This window comes from Moschus berezovskii, chromosome X (genome assembly GCF_049115385.1).
Source record: "Moschus berezovskii isolate FMDL1 chromosome X, NW_MosBer_1.0, whole genome shotgun sequence".
NCBI classification, from domain to species: domain Eukaryota; kingdom Metazoa; phylum Chordata; class Mammalia; order Artiodactyla; family Moschidae; genus Moschus; species Moschus berezovskii.
This window is the reverse complement of record NC_142488.1, coordinates 43,184,027-43,204,205: the sequence shown is the minus strand read 5'-3', so window position 1 is coordinate 43,204,205 and position 20,179 is coordinate 43,184,027. Positions and strand designations below refer to the sequence as shown.

The 20,179-nt window shown below is 36.1% G+C and overlaps 1 protein-coding gene across 5 annotated transcripts in view; it reads right to left on the bottom strand.

Annotated features, from left to right (window-relative positions):
• Positions 1-20,179, bottom strand: part of KDM6A (lysine demethylase 6A) — a 192,874-nt gene that overhangs the window by 21,227 nt on the left and 151,468 nt on the right. For all 5 annotated transcript variants that reach the window (XM_055393513.2, XM_055393512.2, XM_055393514.2 and 2 more), the window contains 7 exons: positions 16,830-16,959; positions 15,456-15,561; positions 14,710-14,915; positions 12,344-12,408; positions 12,196-12,270; positions 11,553-11,701; positions 1,133-1,247 (listed from right to left, as the gene is read on the bottom strand). In XM_055393513.2, the coding sequence (XP_055249488.1) occupies positions 1,133-1,247; positions 11,553-11,701; positions 12,196-12,270; positions 12,344-12,408; positions 14,710-14,915; positions 15,456-15,561; positions 16,830-16,959 (846 nt within the window). The remainder of the gene's footprint in view (positions 1-1,132; positions 1,248-11,552; positions 11,702-12,195; positions 12,271-12,343; positions 12,409-14,709; positions 14,916-15,455; positions 15,562-16,829; positions 16,960-20,179) is intronic.

Below are 20,179 nucleotides of genomic sequence, written 5' to 3'. Positions count from 1 at the left end.
GTTATTTCATAAGAGCATTTGACCCTTTAAAATTCCACATCTTGAGCTTTCTTACAATTAAAGGAAACCTATATAGCAAAGAAAATAAAAGGTGATTACCTTCTGCTTGTATACAAAGAAATTCTGTCGTATTATGGTTGTTTTTGCAACCGTATTTATATAGTGTGTGTGTGTATATATATATATATATATATACACTATATATAGTAAAAATGTGAACTATATTTACATTTCATGCTAAATCAAGATATTGACAGCAAGGATCTTTTAACCCAAAATTTGCAAACTATAAGTCAGTATGTATAGTAGGTGTATAATTAATTTTCAAAGTCTCTCATACATAAATGTTTTAGGTGGTTTCCCCCTCTTTATCCTACTGGGCTGGAGAGGAAATAACACCAAATGTATGTATAATTCATAGTTCTAGCTATAATAATTTTCCAATTTTATTACAAATGGAAAAAACCAGGATCTTAAGTAATGGAGTAATTTTTTTAAACAAAATAAGACAAATAACTAAATTTAAATTAGTGAAAACAATTCCCAAGTACCCTTTAACAGAAGATAATTAAATGAAGAGCTTCTAGGAACTTAAGGAAAGGAACATTTCCACTATGTGAATTCTTTCAATTCTAGGTGACAAAATCTGAAGCTATTGTTTAAATCCTATAAAATTGCTTTATAAGAAAATTTGCCAATGTAGTTTTAAAGAGTTTGTATCATGATGATACAGCAAAGAGTAATACATTCAAGTTATTAACAACCTCAAAGGGTGCTCAATTATAGAATTCCTTCCATTTCTAAAGCCACTTAACTAAGAACAATGTTTCTTTCACATAAACAAGTATTTATACATCAACTGCTTAATTAACCCAGTAAACAACTCAACTTTCTACCCATTAAATTCAAGACTATCACTACTGCATGAAGTGGCTTTAAGGTATCTTTCTTAAAATACTCCCAATAACATAAAATAATAGGTTTATAATCAAATCATTTTATAAATGAATTTCCTGCTGAATGCTAAGTGAAAATTGCTTACATGCATTAGGATATCTAGCTTAGCAAGTTGCCCTTTACAATAACTGTTTTCAAATAATAATGTTTAATAAAATTCAGTTTGGAAACCTACTTTTCACAGAAGTCATTCAGAACACCCCAGTAACCTTCCGGAACAACAAACCATTCACAGTCACCTGGACCAATATTAATGTTAACTGAACAGAAATTGTTATTTTCTTGATGACCTGAAATGTGAAAAGAAAAAAATAATCAGCATACAATAAATTCTATAGAAAAATGTGTCTTTAGAAATGAAACCTTAGAAATGTTCAACAGAAAATGCTCCTGTGTTATTCAGTTGTTTATCAGTATATGTCAAGTCTTAGAGCTGAGTTTGGTCAACTCCTAACTTCTTCAGTAGGAGCTCTGTGGAAGACAACCTAAATCATGGTTAAAAGCTTAGGTTGTGAAGCCAGGTTCCTTGGCTTAGTTATGATGTGACACTGGGCAAGTTTCTAAACCTTTCTGATTCAGTTTCTTATAAGATTTGGTTTGGTGATAATGATTTCAATAAGTCAGTCGGTTGTTCTGAGGAACAATGAAATAAAGACTGCTTTGAATGTTGCCTAATACATGGTAAGTAATAATTATTAGCTATTATTGATATTATTACCACTTCTTCCTTGTGAACTAATTCCCATTTCTCACAAGTAGCATTAGGATATCAATAGAGAGGCAAGAAGTCTGATTTTCAAACTGTATGTAGTGGCAGGAATGGTGTCAACAAAAATGGCCGAGGAGGGAACTTGACAGAAATACCAAACAATGATAAAAACACCTGGTGAAAACTGTCAGAAGCAACCTCATCAGAAATTTGGAGAATATAGTCAAAAGTTTACAGAAATGAACAACTGACCAAAAGAAAGGTGACTTAAATACATTTCTACCACTGCTGTGACAGTGAACTTAAAAAATAGTACTGTGAATTCCTGATGTGAGTGTCCTTGGTTCTGGAGGGAGCAGAGTAGATCTTGTTCCCAAAGAATTCTGTTCTGTTTTGTCTACCCTGCAGTTTCCCCAAAAGGCTGACAGAAAAGGGACTTCTCGTTCTTTCACCTACCTCAGAGCTCTATCAGCACAAGTATTTCAATGCAAGAGGACCTCACAAAACATTGCAAGACTAAAGAACAAGCTGATGCCACCAAGGGCAAAAAACAAAACAAACAAAAGAACCACCTGGAGCAAACAACAGACATCCCAAATGCTTGGATGGAAAAGCTAGGGAGTGAGATTTCACAGGAATAAAGGCTTTGAAAAGTTCCTCTGGATACTGTAAAATTTAGAAGTCACATATATGCCCAGGGCAAGAGGCATTTAAAGAAATCTATAGTATCAACACTGAGATAATTAACGGAAAGGACACTTCAGTGCCCATATATGACAAGGAATACAGTCTTTGTAAAAACAGGGTGACTACTACATATAAAAGGGATTCCATGTGGCTCAGAGGGTAAGGAGTCTGCCTGCAATGTGGGAGACCTGAGTTCGATCCTTGGGTCAGGAAGATCCCCTGGAGAAGAATATTGCAACCCGCTACAGTATTCCTGCCTGGAAAATGCCTTGTACAGAGGAGCCTGGTGGGCTACAGTCCATATGGTCGTAAAGAGTCAGACATGACTGATCTACTTCACTCTCAATACATATGAAAATAGATAACTAATGAGTACCTACTGTATAGCACAGGGAACTCTACTCAATACTCTGTAATGGCCTAAATGGGAAAAGAACCTGAAAGAGAACAGATATATGAATGACAGAAGAAAAAAAAAAAACGTGGAAAGTCACTAAATAAATAAACAACTATAGCCCATAACAAGCAATAGTAACAAACCTTAGAAAAGAGGAGAATCTGATTTCTGCTAACTGCCACAACATAATATTCAAAATGTCAAACACTAGCTGAGCGCTATGCTAAAGGGACAGAGACTTCAGAGACCACATTCTACAAATACTCAAGAAATCAGTTTTCAACAAAAACTCATGAGGTATATAAAGAAACAAAGTATGGTCTAGTTATAGAAAGAAAAAAAAAAAAGAAATTAACAAAACGTATTCCTGAAAAGGCACAGACACTGGAATTCAGAGACAAATACTTTATATCAACTATCTTAAAATATACTTAAAGAGTTAAAGAAAACCATGCGAAAGAATAAAAGGAAACAAGGAGAATGATGCCTCAAAAAACAGATCATCAATCAGTTCACTTCAGTCGCTCAGTCCTGTCCAACTCTTCGCGACGCCATGGACTGCAGCACACCAGGCTTCCCTGTCCATCACCAATGCCCGGAGCTTACTCAAATTCATGTCCATTGAGTCGGTGATACCATGCAACCATCTCATCCTCTCTCATCCCCTTCTCCTCCTGTCTTCAATTTTTCCCAGCATCAGGGTCTTTTCCAAGGAGTCAGTTCTTTGCATCAGGTGGCCAAAGTATTGGAGTTTCAACTTCAGCATCAGTCGTTGCAATGAGTATTCAGGACTGATTTCATTTAGGATGGACTGGTTGGATCTCCTTGCAGTGCAAGGGGCTCTCAAGAGTCTTCTGCAACACCACAGTTCAAAAGAATCAATTCTTTGGCACTCAGCTTTCTTTATAGTCCAACTCTCACATCCATACATGACTACTGGAAAAACGACAGCTTTGACTATACGGACGTTTGCTGCCAAAGTTAACATGCTCTCTAGGTTGGTCATTGCTTTCCTTCCAAGGAGCAAGCGTCTTTTAATTTCATGGCTGCAGTCACCATGTGCCGGGATTTTGGAGCCCCCCAAAATAAAGTCAGCCACTGTTTCCCCATCTATTTGCCATGAAGTGATGAGACTGGATGCCATGATCTTAGTTTTCTGAATGTAGAGTTTGAAGCCAACATTTTCACTCTCCTCTTTCACCAAAAGGCTTTTTAGTTCTTCACTTTCTGCCATAAGGGTGGTGTCATCTACATATCTGAGGTTACTGATATTTCTTCCGGCAATCTTGATTCCAGCTTGTACTGCATCCAGCCCAGCATTTTGCATATGTCCTCCACATATAAGTTAAATAAGCAGGGTGACAATAGACAGCCTTGACATATTCCTTTTGCAATTTCGAACCAGTCTGTTGTTCCATGTCCAGTTCTAACTGTTGCTTCCTGACCTGCATACAGATTTCTCAGGAGGCAGGTCAGGTGGTCTGGTATTCCCATCTCTTTCAGAATTTTCCAGTTTATTGTGATCCACACAGTCAAAGGCTTTGGCATAGTCAATAAAGCAGAAATAGATGTTTTTCAGGAACTCTTGTGCTTTTATGGTGATCCAACAGATGTTGACAATTTTATGACTGGTTCCTCTGTCTTTTCTAAGTCCAGTTTGAACAACTGGAAGTTCATGGTTCACATACTGATGAAGCCTGGCTTGGAATTTTGAGCATTATTTTGGTAGCATATGAGATGAGTGCAAGTGTGCGGTAGTTTGAACATTCTTTGGCATTGCCTTTCTTTGGGATTGGAATGAAAACTGACCTTTTCAGTGACCTTTTCTGTGGCCACTCCTGAGTTCTCCAAATTTGTTGGCATATTGAGTGCAGGATTTGAAATAGTTCAACTGAAATTCCATTACCTCCACTAGCTTTGTTCATCGTGATGCTTCTTAAGGCCCATTTGACTTCGCATTCCAGGATGTCTGGCTCTAGGTGAGTGATCACACCATCGTGATTATCTGGATCATTAAGACCTTTTTTGTAGTTCTTCTGTGTGTTCTTGCCACCTATTCTCAGTATCTTCTGCTTCTGTTAGGTCTATGCCATTTCTGCCCTTTATTGTGCCCATCTTTGCATGAAATGTTCCCTTGGTATCTCCAATTTTCTTGAACAGAACTCTAGTCTTTGCCATTCTACTGTTTTCCTCTATTTCTTTGCACTGATCACTGAGGAAAGCTTTCTTATCTCTCCTTGCTATTCTTCGAAACTCTGTATTCAAACGGGTATCAGTTCAGTTCAGTTGCTTAGTCGTGTCTGACTCTTTGCGACCCCAAAAACCAGAGCACACCAGGCCTCCCTGTCCATCACCAACTCCCGGAGTCCCCCCAAACCCATGTCCTTTGAGTCGGTGATGCCATCCAACCATCTCATCCTCTGTTGTCCTCTTCTCCGCCTGCCCTCAATCTCTCCCAGCATCAGCGTCTTTTCAAATGAGTCAGCTCTCCACTTCAGGTGGCCAAAGTACTGGAGTTTCAGCTTCAACATCAGTCCCTCCAATGAACACCCAAGACTGATCTCCTTTAGGATGGACTGGTTGGATCACCTTGCAGTCCAAGGGACTCTCAAGAGTCTTCTCCAACACCACAGTTCAAAAGCATCAATTCTTTGGCACTCAGCTTTCTTCACCATCCAACTCTCACATCCATACATGACTACTGGAAAAACCATAGCCTTGACTAGGTGGACCTTTGTTGGCAGAGTAATGTCTCTGCTTATTAATATGCTGTCTAGGTTGGTCATAACTTTCCTTCCAAGGAGCAAGCGTATATCTTTCCTTTTCTCCTTTGTTTTTTGCTTCTCTTCTTTTCACAGCTATTTGTAAGGCCTCCTCAGACAGCCCTTTTGCCTTTTTGCATTTCTTCTTCTTGGGGATGGTCTTGATCCCTGTCTCCTGAACAATGTCACTAACCTCCGCGCATAGTTCATCAGGCACTCTGTCTGTCAGATCTAGTTCCTTAAATCTATTTCTCACTTCCACTGTATAATGGTAAGGGATTTAATTTAGGTCATCACTGAATGGTCTAGCGGTTTCCCCACTTTCTTCAATTTAAGTCTGAATTTGGCACGATCTGAGCCACAGTCAGCTCCCAGTCTTGTTTTCGCTCACTGTATAGAGCTTCTCCATCTTTGGCTGCAAAGAATATAATCAATCTGATTTCTGTATTGACCATCTGGTGATGTGTCCATGTGCAGAATCTTGTGTTGTGTTCTTGGAAGAAGGTGTTTGCTATGACCAGTGTGTTCTCTCGGCAAAACTCTGTTAGACTTTGCCATGCTTCATTCTATACTCCAAGGCCAAATTTGACTGTTACTCCAGGTATTTCTTGACTTCCTACTTTTGTATTCCAGTCCCCTATAGTGAAAAGGACATCTTTTTTGGGTGTTAGTTCTAGAAGGTCTTGTAGGTCTTCATAGAACCGTTCAACTTCAGCTTCTTCAGCATTACTGGTCGGGGCACAGACTTGGATTACTGTGATACTGAATGGTTTGCCATGGAAATGAACAGAGATCATTCTGTCATTTTTGAGACTGCAACCAAGTATTGCATTTTGTAGTCTTCTGTTGATTATGAGGGTTACTCAATTTCTTCTAAGGGAGTCTTGCCCACATTAGTAGATATAATGGTCATCTGAGTTAAATTCATCCAGTCCAGTCCATTTTAGTTCACTGATTCCTAGAATGTCGATGTCACTCTAGCCATCTCCCGTTTGACCACTTCCAATTTGCCTTGATTCATGGGCCTAACATTCCAGGTTCTTATGCAATATTGCTCTTTAGAGCAGCAGACTACTTCCATCACCTGCCACAACCATAACTGGGTGTTGTTTTTGCTTTGGCTCCGTCTCTTCACTCTTTCTGGAGTTATTTCTCCATTGATCTCAGTAGCATTTTGGGCACCTTCCGACCTGGGGAGTTCATCTTTCAGTGTCCTATTTTTTTGCCTTTTCATACTGTTCATGGGGTTCTCAAGGCAAGAATACTGAAGTGGTTTGCCACTCCCTTCTCCAATGAACCATGTTTTATCAGAACTCTCCACCATGACCCGTCTGTCTTGGGTGGCCCTACACGGTATGGCTAATAGTTTCACTGAGTTAGACAAGGCTGTGGTCCATGTGATCAGTTTGGTTAGTTTTCTGTGATTGTGGTTTTTTTGTGTAGTTTTCTGTGATTATCTATGAAGAAACACAAATCATAATAAGGAACAAGATAAAAGTTTGAAGCTGAAAAAAACAATAACTGAAATGAATTCGGTTCAATAGATGTGACCAGGATAAAGAATCAGCAAATTTATAGACAGGTCAAATAAAACTATATATTCTTAAGAGAAGAAAGAAAACAATGAAAAAATCCACAGACCCTAGGAGACCCGTGGGACATGAGCATGCACACACATTGTAGGAGTCCCAGAAGAGGAAGAGAAAGGGGCAATAAGAATATTTGAAGAAATGATAGTAAAAAACTTCCCAAACATGACAAAACACATGAATCTCCATATCCAAGAAGTTTAAGCAATTCTAAGAAAGATAAATTCAAAAATATTCATTCTGAGATAATAATACTCAGACTGTATAAAGGCAAAGAAAATCTAGAAAGCAGGAGAAGAGAAGTGATTGTGACATAAACAGGATTGTCAACAAAATAGCTGTTTTCATAACGGAAACCATGGGGTCCGGAAAGCAATAGCTTAACATATTTACGTTGCTGAAGAGAAAAAAAAAAAAACTTAACCAAAAAAAAAAAACAAAAAACTGAACTAAAAATCTGGCAAAACTACTCGTCAAAACTAAAGGAGAATTTAGTCAATCTGCTCTATAAGAAATGCTACAGTTTTTCAGACTGAATTGAAAGAATATAAGACAGTAACTCAAAGCTCTATGAAGAGATAAATGACTAAGTTGAGGACTCACACTTCCCAATTTTAAAAATTACCTCAAAGGGAATCAAACCCATGTGGTACTGGAATAAAAATGGAGATAAAAAATCAATGGAACAGTATCAAGATTCCAGAATTAAACCTATACATCTATGGTCAACTGATTTTCAACAAGGGTGTCAAGGTCATTTCACAGAGGAAAAAAATAGTTTTTCCAACAAATGGTGCTGGGAAAACAGGTTAGCTATATGTAAAAGAATACTGTTGGACCCCTGGCTCATACTATACACAAAAAACTAACTCCAAATGGATCAAAGATCTAAATCTAAGAACTATAAAAATTTAAGAAGGAAACACAGACACAAATTCTTTACAATTTTGGATTTTGCAATGGTTTCTTAAATATGACACCAAAAGAATGTGATGAAAGAAAAAAATTAAACTTCATTAAAATTTAAAAACTTTTGTACAAAAATCGACACTATCAAGAGAATGAAATAACTTGCAAAATGCGAGGAAATACCGCAAGTCATGTATGTGATAAAGAATTAATATCCAGACTATATAAAGAACTCTTACAACAAAAGGGCAAACAACTCAATTAAAAAAATTAAGAAGGAACTAGAGACATTTTCCCCAGAGTAGATATACAAATGGCCAACAAGCACATGAAAATTAAAACCATACACACACACAAAAGGTCAAATCTGCTGGGTCAGCTATAAAAAAAAAAGGAAACTAAGCAATGTACACGAGGATGTGGAAGAAAAATTGGAACCTCTGTACACTGCACTGCTGTCAGGAATGTAAAATGGTGTAGCTGTTGTGGAAAGCAGTTTCGAAATCCTCAAAAAGTTAAACATAGAATTGTCATAAGACTCAGCAATTCTAATTCTAGATATATAATCAAAAGAAGTATAAACAAGTATTCAAACACATTATTGTACATGAATACATGAAACACTGTATTCATAACAGCTAAAAAGTAAACATCCCAAATGTCCCTCAACTGATGAATGAAATAAACAGTTCTATATCTATATGGTGGAATATTATTTGGCCATAAAAATTGAACCTCTGATACAGTATGGATGAACCTCAAAAACATGCTAAGTGAAAGAAGCCAGACACAAAAGGCAATATACTGTATGATTCCATTCATATTAAACATCCAGAACAAGTAACACTATACGGCTAGAAAGAAGAGACTAGATGTTGTCAGGGGCTAAGAGGAAGGGGAAAATAGGCTGACTACTTAACGGGTATGGGGTTTCCTCACAGGCTAATGAAAATGTCTTGCAACTACACAGAAGTCATGGCTACACACCATAGTGACTGTATTAAATGTCACTGAACTGCATACTTCAAACGGTTTAATTTTGTTATGTGAGTTTCCCCTTAATTAATAAAAATGTAGTTGCTCTTGCCACACTCTGTGCACAGAACACCCTAGTCTTCTATGTATCACAGCATAATGTGAAGATAGTACACGTAATGGAGAAGGCAATGGCAAGCCACTCCAGTACTCTTGCCTAGAAAATCCCATGGATGGAGCCTGGTAGGCTGCAGTCCATGGGGTCGCTAGGGGTCGAACACGACTGAGCGACTTTACTTTCACTTTTCCCTTTCACACATTGGAGAAGGAAATGGCAACCCACTCCAGTGTTCTTGCCTGGAGAATCCCAGGGACGGGGGAGCCTGGTGGGCTTCCGTCTATGGGGTCACACAGAGTCGGACACGACTGAAGTGACTTAGCAGCAGCAGCAGCAGCAGTAGCAGCAGTACACGTAAAACTACTGTCTCTTATCACAAGTAGATGACTGGAAGTGCCCATAGCATGGACTCTAAGTAAAATTAAGCTGTAATTAAAATTAGAGACGTTGAGATCCTATCATCTAACTAACAACCTTTTAGGGTAGAACCTGAGAGCATCTCTAGTTTACAACACAGGCTGATCATAAAGTCCATTAAAGCAGGTAACATATTTATCTAGGTAAATCCAAGAACAAAGTGCTTGTCCCACGAAAAAACAAACTGCTTGTCCCACAAAAAAGTACTCAAAGCAATTTTAAAAAATTGAACCAAACTAATTAACTTTTCTTCTAATACTAAGATGTCTAATACAGTAACCACTTAAGATACAGCAATGTGAACTGAGATGTGCAATAACTGCAAAGTATATACTGGATTTCAAGGGGTTGTTTCAATAATTTTGTATTAATTACATGTTAAAAAGATTATTTGGAAATAATTAGTATAAAATTAATTTCATTTTTCATCAATGTTACTATAAAATTTTAAGTCACATTTAAGTCTATTTAAGTCATATATATGATTTGCATTATATTTCTATTGGATAGCACTACCTTAACAGAATTCTTTAGAAAATTCTTTAAGGTTCCATAGGACATTCTAAAAAACTATCCTTGTATACAAACCAACCAAAAAACCCCCAACATTCTAGACAGAAGTGACATAGACGTGATCTATCAAGTTTGCTTCCCCCTTGATTTGTAATGAAAAACTGCATTATTTGATATTAGGATAATACATCTGCATGAAATAATTCAAATTGATGAGAGAAAATTTCAGTTGAAATGAATGCTAATAGAACCAATCCAATTCAACATACATTAAGAAAAATGAACTACAGAGAATTCAAATAAATTGCTTAGCATTTACACTGGTGTCTAAATGACAGAGTAAGGAGTAGATAGATCTTCTACCATTTATTCCAAAACTGTTTCTACTTTATTCAACTATTCATAAAATATCACAGAACTGGGCTTCCAATGGCCGGAGGACACAAACTACAGCCTAATGGTATTAATCCTGGCTGTATACTAGAATTCTCTGAAGAACTTCTATTTTTTTTTTTTTTTAAATATGGATGCCCGGCTCTCAGTCTCCAGACACATATTTTAAAAGCTTATTAGAAAATTCTAATGAGCAGCCAGAACTGGGAACTACTGACCTACTTTACCCAGAAGCAAGCATAGGCCTATCTTGAAACAATTTTTTAGGTACAATTCAATGAACAGGTAATAATGAAGCAATCTGGTCTTCAAACCATGGCTACTTCAAGGAGCAAACAGAAACACCTGAAGATGATATGCAGCTTGCAGGCATTGGTATAACTAAACTTTTGATCACCAACACCCATCCTAATTGTTAAATAATTTGAACATCACCCTGTGAAATTTCATGTCAATCAAAGGGAACACAAAAAACATGATATATTAGTGCTGGACAGAATTCTAAGTCTAAAATTAATGTAACTCTACTTTACAAATGGAAAAAAAAAGACCCAGAGAAGAATAGTGACTTGTCAAAGTGACAAGCCTAGTTGGGTGGTAAAATCTGGACTAGATACCAGGATTGGGCTAGTAATGTCTCCACATCAAGTGCTGTTATAAAGTGTACACTGCAATTCAACAAGGGGATTGCAACGTACACTTCCTTTGCTAGACAATAGAAGGGAATGGATTAGAAAATGTATTATTCTAAAAAACTGTTTTGCACTGCTATAATATAAAACATCGTTCTTATCATGATTGTGGTAAAAGTTTAGGACAACCCTGCCAGTCTCCAGTAGATGGGATCAAAAATAGTCTTTAAGTCACAGGGACTTCTTTTCCCAGGAATACTCCAATGATCAAGTTTCCAGATTACACTGCTGTTATTTCAAGGATATTACATTTTTAAAAAGATACTACCAAGGGGGAAAAATATTAGTAATCTGAGCTCAGTTCAAGAGTCATATCTTGTAATAGAAACAACTCTATCAGTTTCATTCATTATAAATGAAAAGAATCCAGGTCTCTTTTGCGTGGTTCACATTTTGATCAATTTGTGTGTTAATTGTTAGTTCATAAAAGTTACCTGGTGTTCTGCTTCCTGGAACTTTCATGTATAGTTGAACTGTGTTCATACCCAGTATGGTATGACCAACGTGGCTTAGAAGATTTCCTGCTGATACAACACGCACAAAAGCAGGAAGTTTAGTCAGCTCATGTAGCTGCAATTTCCACCTGCAATAAAAAAAACAGATCAAGAGTGAAACCCTGCTATAATATGTGTAGTAAAAAACTTTAAGAACCTTGTGTTCCAATCAGAAAAACAATCAAATCTATAAATATTTTACTTCTACATAGGAAAACTCTGGAATGCTTAAATTTTTAAATTTTGCAAAGAAAACAGCCTAACAAAAAGCATAAAAATTAAACCGAAAAAAACTGACTTCCTTATTTTTATAATTGTTGTATAATTTTACAAATATATTTGGATATAATTATAATTTTATGATTGTGGAACAACATATAGAAGGGTCTTGAAAATGTATACAAGAGTTTTAAGTCCAAGAAAATAATTGTAAAACCTAGCAAAAATAATTAGGCTAAAACCTGCATATTAATTTAGAAAAATGACAAGGAATAAAACAGAAGAGGAAACTAGACAATTCTCAGTCATGCTAATAGGACACCTCTTTGTATCAGTTAACAGAAACACTACTAGAAAGACTTACTTTTTGTCATCAGACAGGTCAATGTTGGTCCCAAACTTTATGGTTTTAAAGGGTCCTTTCCTTCTCCTCCCAGAACTTAAAGAGAGAGACAATATTAGAAACATGCCTTTTAAACAGAAATACTAAGTGGACATTACAAATTACTTACTTATCTGAAGATGTAGATTCATTATCTGAGTGGTCTTTATGGTGACTTCTTTTCTCATTCTCTTCCTGTATATAAGCAAAAAGCATTCCAGTTTAGTATTTATACTGCAACCTTTTTACCATACGATTGAAAAGTTTGCATATTGATCAATGGTGGAGTATTGAAACTAAGTTTCTATAGACCTCTCTCACATGAAAATTTCTTCTAAGACCACATTAAATAGAAAGCCAAGCAAAGTCAAAATTCACTGGGCATGGTATCTAACCCCCTCCACAAGCCATAGTCTTCCTTACTAATATTCTCCTAAAGAAGAAAAACTATAGATTCTCATTCCTGCTCCATTCCTCCACACTTTCAAGAGAGGAAACTTAGGTTGAGAGGCCCAGAAGTGGCAACCTTGATTATAAATTTCCTCAACTAACAGAAGTGTGCGTGTATATGTAATTATATATGTATGCAATGCATATGGAAAGGCAGAGGGTAAGATTTTCTCTATTCTTTATTATGGACAAATGTGAGAAAGTTATTTCTGGGATAAATCTTTTCTCCCTCAAAATGAATTATACGTGAATTATAAACATTTACAACATTAGCAAGTAAATTAAATGCTGGACAAATACAGGAGCTTTTCAATGCAAATATTACTATTATTTATTATTTCCCCTGTCACTGACATGGTATCTTTTTACCTCTGTCCTACAATTTCTGACTTAGGTATACTTAGTGACATTTCTGCCTCCCTCCCTTTAAATGTGTATGCTTTTTAAACATTTGTTAAATTTTTCACACACCTCCAAAGGACACACAGAAACCACTGTTTCTTTGATTATGGATCAATTTCTATTTAAATACTCTGCCTCTCAGCATCTTATTCCAATAATTTCCTTGATGATCTCTGAATCCTGCTTATTATCTATTTCTTTTCTGACCATAATACTACCATGGAGTTGAAGTATCTCAGAAGTTTGAACTAGAGAGATTTATGCTGCTGCTACTGCTAAGTCACTTCAGTCGTGTCCGACTCTGTGTGACCCCATAGACGGAAGCCCACCAGGCTCCCCCTTCCCTGGGATTCTCCAGACAAGAACACTGGAGTGGGTTGCCATTTCCTTCTCCAATGTGTGAAAGTGAAAAGTGAAAGTGAAGTCGCTCAGTCGTGTCCGACCCTTAGCGACCCCACGGACTGCAGCCCACCAGGCTCCTCCATCCATGGGATTTTCTAGGCAAGAGTACTGGAGTGGCTTGCCATTGCCTTCTCCGAGAGAGATTTATATGAACAACAAATTTCCTGCAACTCATATAAGTTGCAGGATAGTTTTTATTAGATGACTTTCTCTATATGATATAGGGAGTGGTAGTGAGAAAGGAACAATCATATGATTAAGCAGGTACAAATGTTGCCTAGATTGAAAATGTGAACTCAGGTCAGAATTTTAAACAGAGCTAAGCAGAATTGCAAATAAAAGACTTGCAGGAACATATTAAATTTCAGCTGTGGGATATGTACAGAACAACTTAGTACAGGTAAGTGTTTGAGTAATACATTTAATAAAGTCACTTTTATGGATGTTTTATGATCACTTTGTAGGAGAATTCATGAAATTCTCATTTCAGTGCTAAAGGATTTTAGTAATGCTTCATTGCTGAAAGGCCTATGAATCTTAATAATAATCCTGATTATTTTTCAAAGTTTTGTTCCTTAATTTTCTGTATATTTTGAAATAATTTATGCCTCTCTTGGAGTTTTCTCTTTCAGACTGAGATGGGTAATGCTTCCTGGAAGAGTTATATATCAGATAATACTAACCTAATAGTTTAATGGGAAGGCATAAGACAAGGAACTCTGCAAGCATACAGCAAACTTGAGACTTAGTTTATCTTCTAATATCAGCAGTTCCCAATTAGGGATAATTCTGCCTCACAGGGGACATTTGGCATGTCTGGAGACATTTTTGATTGTCAAAACTGGAATAGGGGGTATGCTATGGACATTCAGTAGGGAGAGGTCAGGGCAGCTACTAAATATTCTACAATACACAGGGCAGCTCCCCACAGCAAAGAACTATCCAACCCAAAATGTGAATAATGCCAAGGTTAAGAAACACTTCTTTAAATAGAAATGTACCAGAAATAACAGAGACACCTCACTAGACAGTAACAGTATTTATCAACCCATAGGTTTGCTTATACTTAGTAGTAAGAGTGAACTGGATAGCATTTATATTTTATATAAATAAGAATAATAAAAAACTATTTTATGCAACAATAAAAGAATAAGATGCTTACAAAAGCTCCCTTTCAAAGCAAAATAGTATAAAATAAAATAACAATCTCAAAAATAAAAGTAATTTTCAGTAAGTACTTACTCTCAATGATTCCTGGAAAGAGGAGGCCTGGTACTGTGCATATTTAGCAATTGTAGTATGAGATCTATTACTTTCACAATGCCAGATTTTCTTTGTTCCAGTGGGATCCCAGTTCTCATCTGCTGGCTGCAACAACTGTGTCCTCACTTCCACCATATGTTCATTGTTAGCTTCTACCAAAGTTTTGGTAGAGAAAAGTCCCAGGTCTTCATAAATAAATAAATGTAGTTAATAAATAAAAATATATTTGGAATAATATTTTTAAAAGTGCTTTTATTTTTCCTTTAAGTAAAAAAGAAAAATGTTTCATGGTACTCTTATCTAATTCCCCTAAAACATTAGGGCCTCTGCACACTCTGAAGCCCTGGACCTAACTGTCATGCCATCAACAGAGGGAGAAAAATCAAGGGGCCATGGAATGAACATTCACTCATTTATTTAATCTCTGAAAGTGAGAAGAACTATTTAGGAGGCTACAGTACTTAATAGTAATATCAAGTTTTACCTGAATCTTATATTAAAAATTTCTATTAGTCAACCTAAATCATAATTACATAACAGCATGAAAATAAAAGCTAAAGTAAAAAAGTAATTCTCCCTCCCTCCTCCTCTCTCTGAGACAGGAAAATATTAAAATGAAAATGTGAAAAATTACAACAAAAGAATAGAAAAAAGTTTCTGCTAGTACTTTAGAATAGATAGTAAAGGAAATCAAATACTTTTCCTTTTTCTTATTTAAAGCTTACCCAACTTAAGAGCTCCAGCAAGGCCACGTATTACTGTAACAGGGTTGTTTGGATTTGTACAAAATTGATGTAATGGAGGAAAGAAAGCATCACGTTTATTTTCCAACTGCAAAATTAAAATATATTGTTAGATCTCTATAAAGTAAACCTTTTAGAAAATATTATGCCAAATTCACATTCATTACTTTTTACAATTTAAATAAATAATGCATTCTATGTGCCATTACTTCTATTTTTTAATTTTTTTATCACTATGTCTTTTGATTCTAATTGGAATTAGTAACCACATACATTTCTCTTGTCCATTGACACGAGAGGTAAAATTTAAACTTCAAAATAAAAATGGTTTAAATATTATTCAGCCTTAAAAAGGAAGAAAGTCCTATCACATGGTACAACGTGAATGAATCTTGAAGACACTTTAAATGAAAATAAGTCAGTCACAAAAAGAAAAACTGTGCATAATTTAACTTACATGAGGTATCTAACGTAGCCAAATTCATACAAATAGAAAACAGAGTGATGGCTACCGGGGCTGGGGAGACCAGAGAAGAGGGAGCTGTTTTTCAAATGGGTATTAAACTTCAGATCTGCCAGATGAAAATGTTCTGGAGAACTGGTTTAAACAATAAGAATATACTTAACACCACTGAACTATACACTTAAAAATGGTTAAGACGATAAATTTTATGTATGTGATCTTTATTATAAAAGAGAGAAAAAAATCAGTGTTTAAAATCAATGAAATTTTTTCATTTGGGGTAGAAATGGGGAAACGGGAAGATAGAAAGAAATGGGGTAGGAGGACCTATTTCGGAGAAAGATAAGTAAGAGTTGCTTTGACTGAACTCTTATCAACTTCCTATATGAGATGTCTAAATGTCTATTAAGCAAAACTAATCCTCAGTTCTAAATAATCTATTAAGTCTTTTAATGACATATCTATCATCACATTTTATACTCTTGAACACCTTTATTTTGGGAAGTTAAATATCATTTTTTTGGTAGACGGATAAAACAGAATGAATGTTAAGGTCCTTACAACTAGTAAAATGCAGATTTAAAACACAGCTTATTTCAAAAGTTACTTTTTAAGTGGTTTTTGCCTAAATCTGTTAAAAATTGGGGGTAGTAAAAAAGTATTTCATGCTACTGTAATATAATTATAATTAATATCTGAGAAGACATGTTTTAAATGCTATTACAACAAAATCTTTTTGAATATATCATTTTCCCCCAAAACATTCAAGCTGCCACCAATAATTTTAATGTTTCCTAAAGGGCATCCATATTGATTTAAAGCAAGATCTTACGGCAGACAGGTAGGTGCAAATACTGGTTTGATTTATTTCTAGTCAGTCAATTCAGACTCACATAAATACTAGGTGTAGGTGGATTCAACTTTTCCTTTGGCAAGGGAGGGTATGGTGAAGATGGTGGTCTTGGTGGCGGACATTTATCCAATAAAATGCTACTGTTAGATAAGCCATTTTTACCTAGGTTCCTTTAAAACAAAAAAAAACAAAAAAAAAAAAAGGGAGAGTAAATCAGCTGTACATTTATTTAGAACACAGGGAAAAAAAAAATCTGAATTAAGTCTTAACTAAATTACTGGATAGTTGAACAAATCCATAAGATTTGGATCCACCAGGAAAAAACTGAGAACAATTACTCATTTTAGTAAATACTTCAGTAAATATAGGAATCAAGCTATCTCCCACTGAAGAAAAATGATTGAAAAGATACTGTGTGCTCAGTAGCATACAACTCTTTACAACCCCATGGACTATACAGCCTGCCAGAACCTTCTGTCCATGGAATTCTCCAGCCAAGAATACTGAAGTGGGTTGCCATTTCCTACTCCAGGGGATCTTCCAGACCCAAGGATCGAACCCACGTCTCTTGCTATTTCTGCATTGGCAGGAAGATTCTTTACCACTGAACCACCTCGGAAGCTGGAAGAGATGCTATAATTTATGAAATATTGATGACATTTGCACAGTTCTACAACAAAAGCTAGAAAAAAGCAAATGGGAAAGTAAATAAAAGATGTGAAGTGAAGTCGCTCAGTCGTGTCCGACTCTTTGCGACCTTTCTGTCCATGGGATTCTCCAGGAAGGAATCCTGGAGTGGGTTGCCATTTCCTTCTCCAAAATAAAAGATGTAGCTGCCTTTAAGATAGAAAAAAAAGTGAGGCATGACTAAGAGAGCTGAAACTTAGCCATTGGATGCTGCAATTTCAACTGTAACCAAAAAAGAGGCAAAAGTATTATAACTGCCTTCTGATGATGCACAGCACTGAACACTAAGATAACTAACCACATATGTGAAAATAAGAGGGTAGTTAGAATGCACTATGTGATCAAACTATAGTTAGTAGTTTTTCACTATATTTCAAACATTGACTCCCTGCCTAGGGAGGACAAGTTTGAAACAAATAGGAATTTCCCTTAAGGAACTGTTATAGGTAGATTCTATATAGTGACTGTAACCTTTGTCCACTGAAAACACTGGACAGAGATGTGGTTAACAGCAAGAGACTTGTATCTTTTGAACATGTATGTGCCCAACACTGTTCATAATACTTCAAGCCAAATAATGCATTTACTATAACAATACAAATATATATATATATATATATGTTTAATAATCGAAAGTGGAGAAAGGTATTAAAGTTAAACAAGCAGGTGCTAGATTTAGACATTATTCCATTTTAAATCCTTTCCTCCCATTTTGAAACTCTTTTCCTGAGCAATGTAGATCATGCTATTTAGTCACTGCCCAATTATTTTATGGGCTTCCCCAGTGGCTCAGATGGTAGAGTATCTGCCTGCAATGTGGGAGATCCAGGTTCAATCCCTGGGTCAGAAAGATCTCCTGGAGAAGGGAACAGCTACTCACGCTAGTATTCTTGCTTGGAGAATCCCATGGAAAGAGGAACCTGGCAGGCTTAAATTTACTTTCAAATTTACTCTCATCATTTGGTAGAGAAATGAACAGTGCTCTGTAGATAAACTGGCCTACAATTTTAATTATCTTTGGTTATGAAGTTCCTAGACCAGAAACATCAAGTCTCTTGCATCTATGTCACTTTCCTCTTCTAAGTTCTGGACCCCTGCCCAGCTCAGGACACCATCAACAGAAGATGGCAACAATATGCCTACCATTTGCCATCCTAACTTTTCTCTAAGCCTCAGAAGATTTTTATCTCCAATTTATCAGAGCATTTTTTTCTTGCTTCTTCATTAGATAAACTGAGGCCCAGATTTATTGAAATAACCCTGAAATAACCCAAGCAACCCCAGACGTCTATATTGTTTTGATGTATCTAGCTACTTACAATATATATGTGTGTACACACAAACAGGTCTCTGTAATAAGGCAAACTGTCATTAAGAGTTAAAAAATAAAAATAAATCTCTATAAAAAATGTACTTTTAAAATTCTAAAGTGAATTTTTATATATATATATATATACCTCAAAGCTGAGAGGAAAAAGTATAATCTTTAGTATTATACTTTTATAGTCACAAATCACACCTAGTTACCCACAGCATAAGACTTTATTAAAGAAAACTTAAGGTAACTGCCATTGTATACTGTTTGTAACTTGTGCCTCCATGGAACTCTGACAATATTCCTCTCCAGAATACCATTAGGTCCCATACAGTCCATAATGTCAGTTTTGGACCTCTGTATTTTCCCCCACTTTCTAGCAACTATCCTGAAGACTATAGAGAGTAGAAGAGGGAGCAAGACCCTGATCCAGCACAGTGATAGCAGCACTATCTAGGAAATGGGACAGAGGCCCCAGCAGCTGAGTGCAGAGCTGGTAGAGGGCAGTACAAACTGGCAGCAAGCCAAGGCACTGCATCTAAGGAAAGACCAGTATTGCACTTGATATGGATACTAAAACACATCTATTCTTTTTAGGCCCAGAGATGAAGTGAATGACTGACATTGGCTGGCATGCGGGGATGACCCAGAGGGAGGATAAAGGGAGGAGGGAGGTGGGAGGGGGGTTCAGGAGGGGGAACTTATGTAAACCTGGGGCGAATTCACATCAATGTATGGCAAAACCAACCAATATAATATGTAAAATAATTTGCCTCCAATAAAAAATAAATTAATTACCAAAAAAAGAAAAAAAAATCTTATTTTCTAAAGAATTATATTTTAGAAATCCAGGAATCTCACATATACTTTAGAATAAATTAGTCTGATTTAGAGATCATTCAGTGTGGTTTTAAGTCACTGAACATGAAAAAATCTTATAGGGCAGATAAAATTAATTACAGAAGTTATCATGTTGTAGGCCACCGAGGAAAATGCTGCTAGCAATGTGGACCCAACAGGGAATACAATTTTCTAATAAAACATGAAAAAGATGTAATCTGTGCTTTAGTTTATGCTATAATTAAAGGTAACAGCTAAATAGTTAAAAACTGACAGAAAATAATGAAGAGCAATGGAATATAAGACACATATCAGAAGGTATTTTAAACATACAAACTCAAATAGTTCTCAAAGAAAAAGAACCATAGCATATTGACAGTACTGAACTAAAGTTTCAGTATCACTTCCATAGTACTTTCTAACAAAATACTCTGAATACTAGAAAGGACAGCCACACGATGACTGCATTTACAGAGATGGTGAGAACTATTCTGAACTTTAAAAAGCATTTTAAAAGGTATGTTAAATCGTCAATGTAGACAACTAGA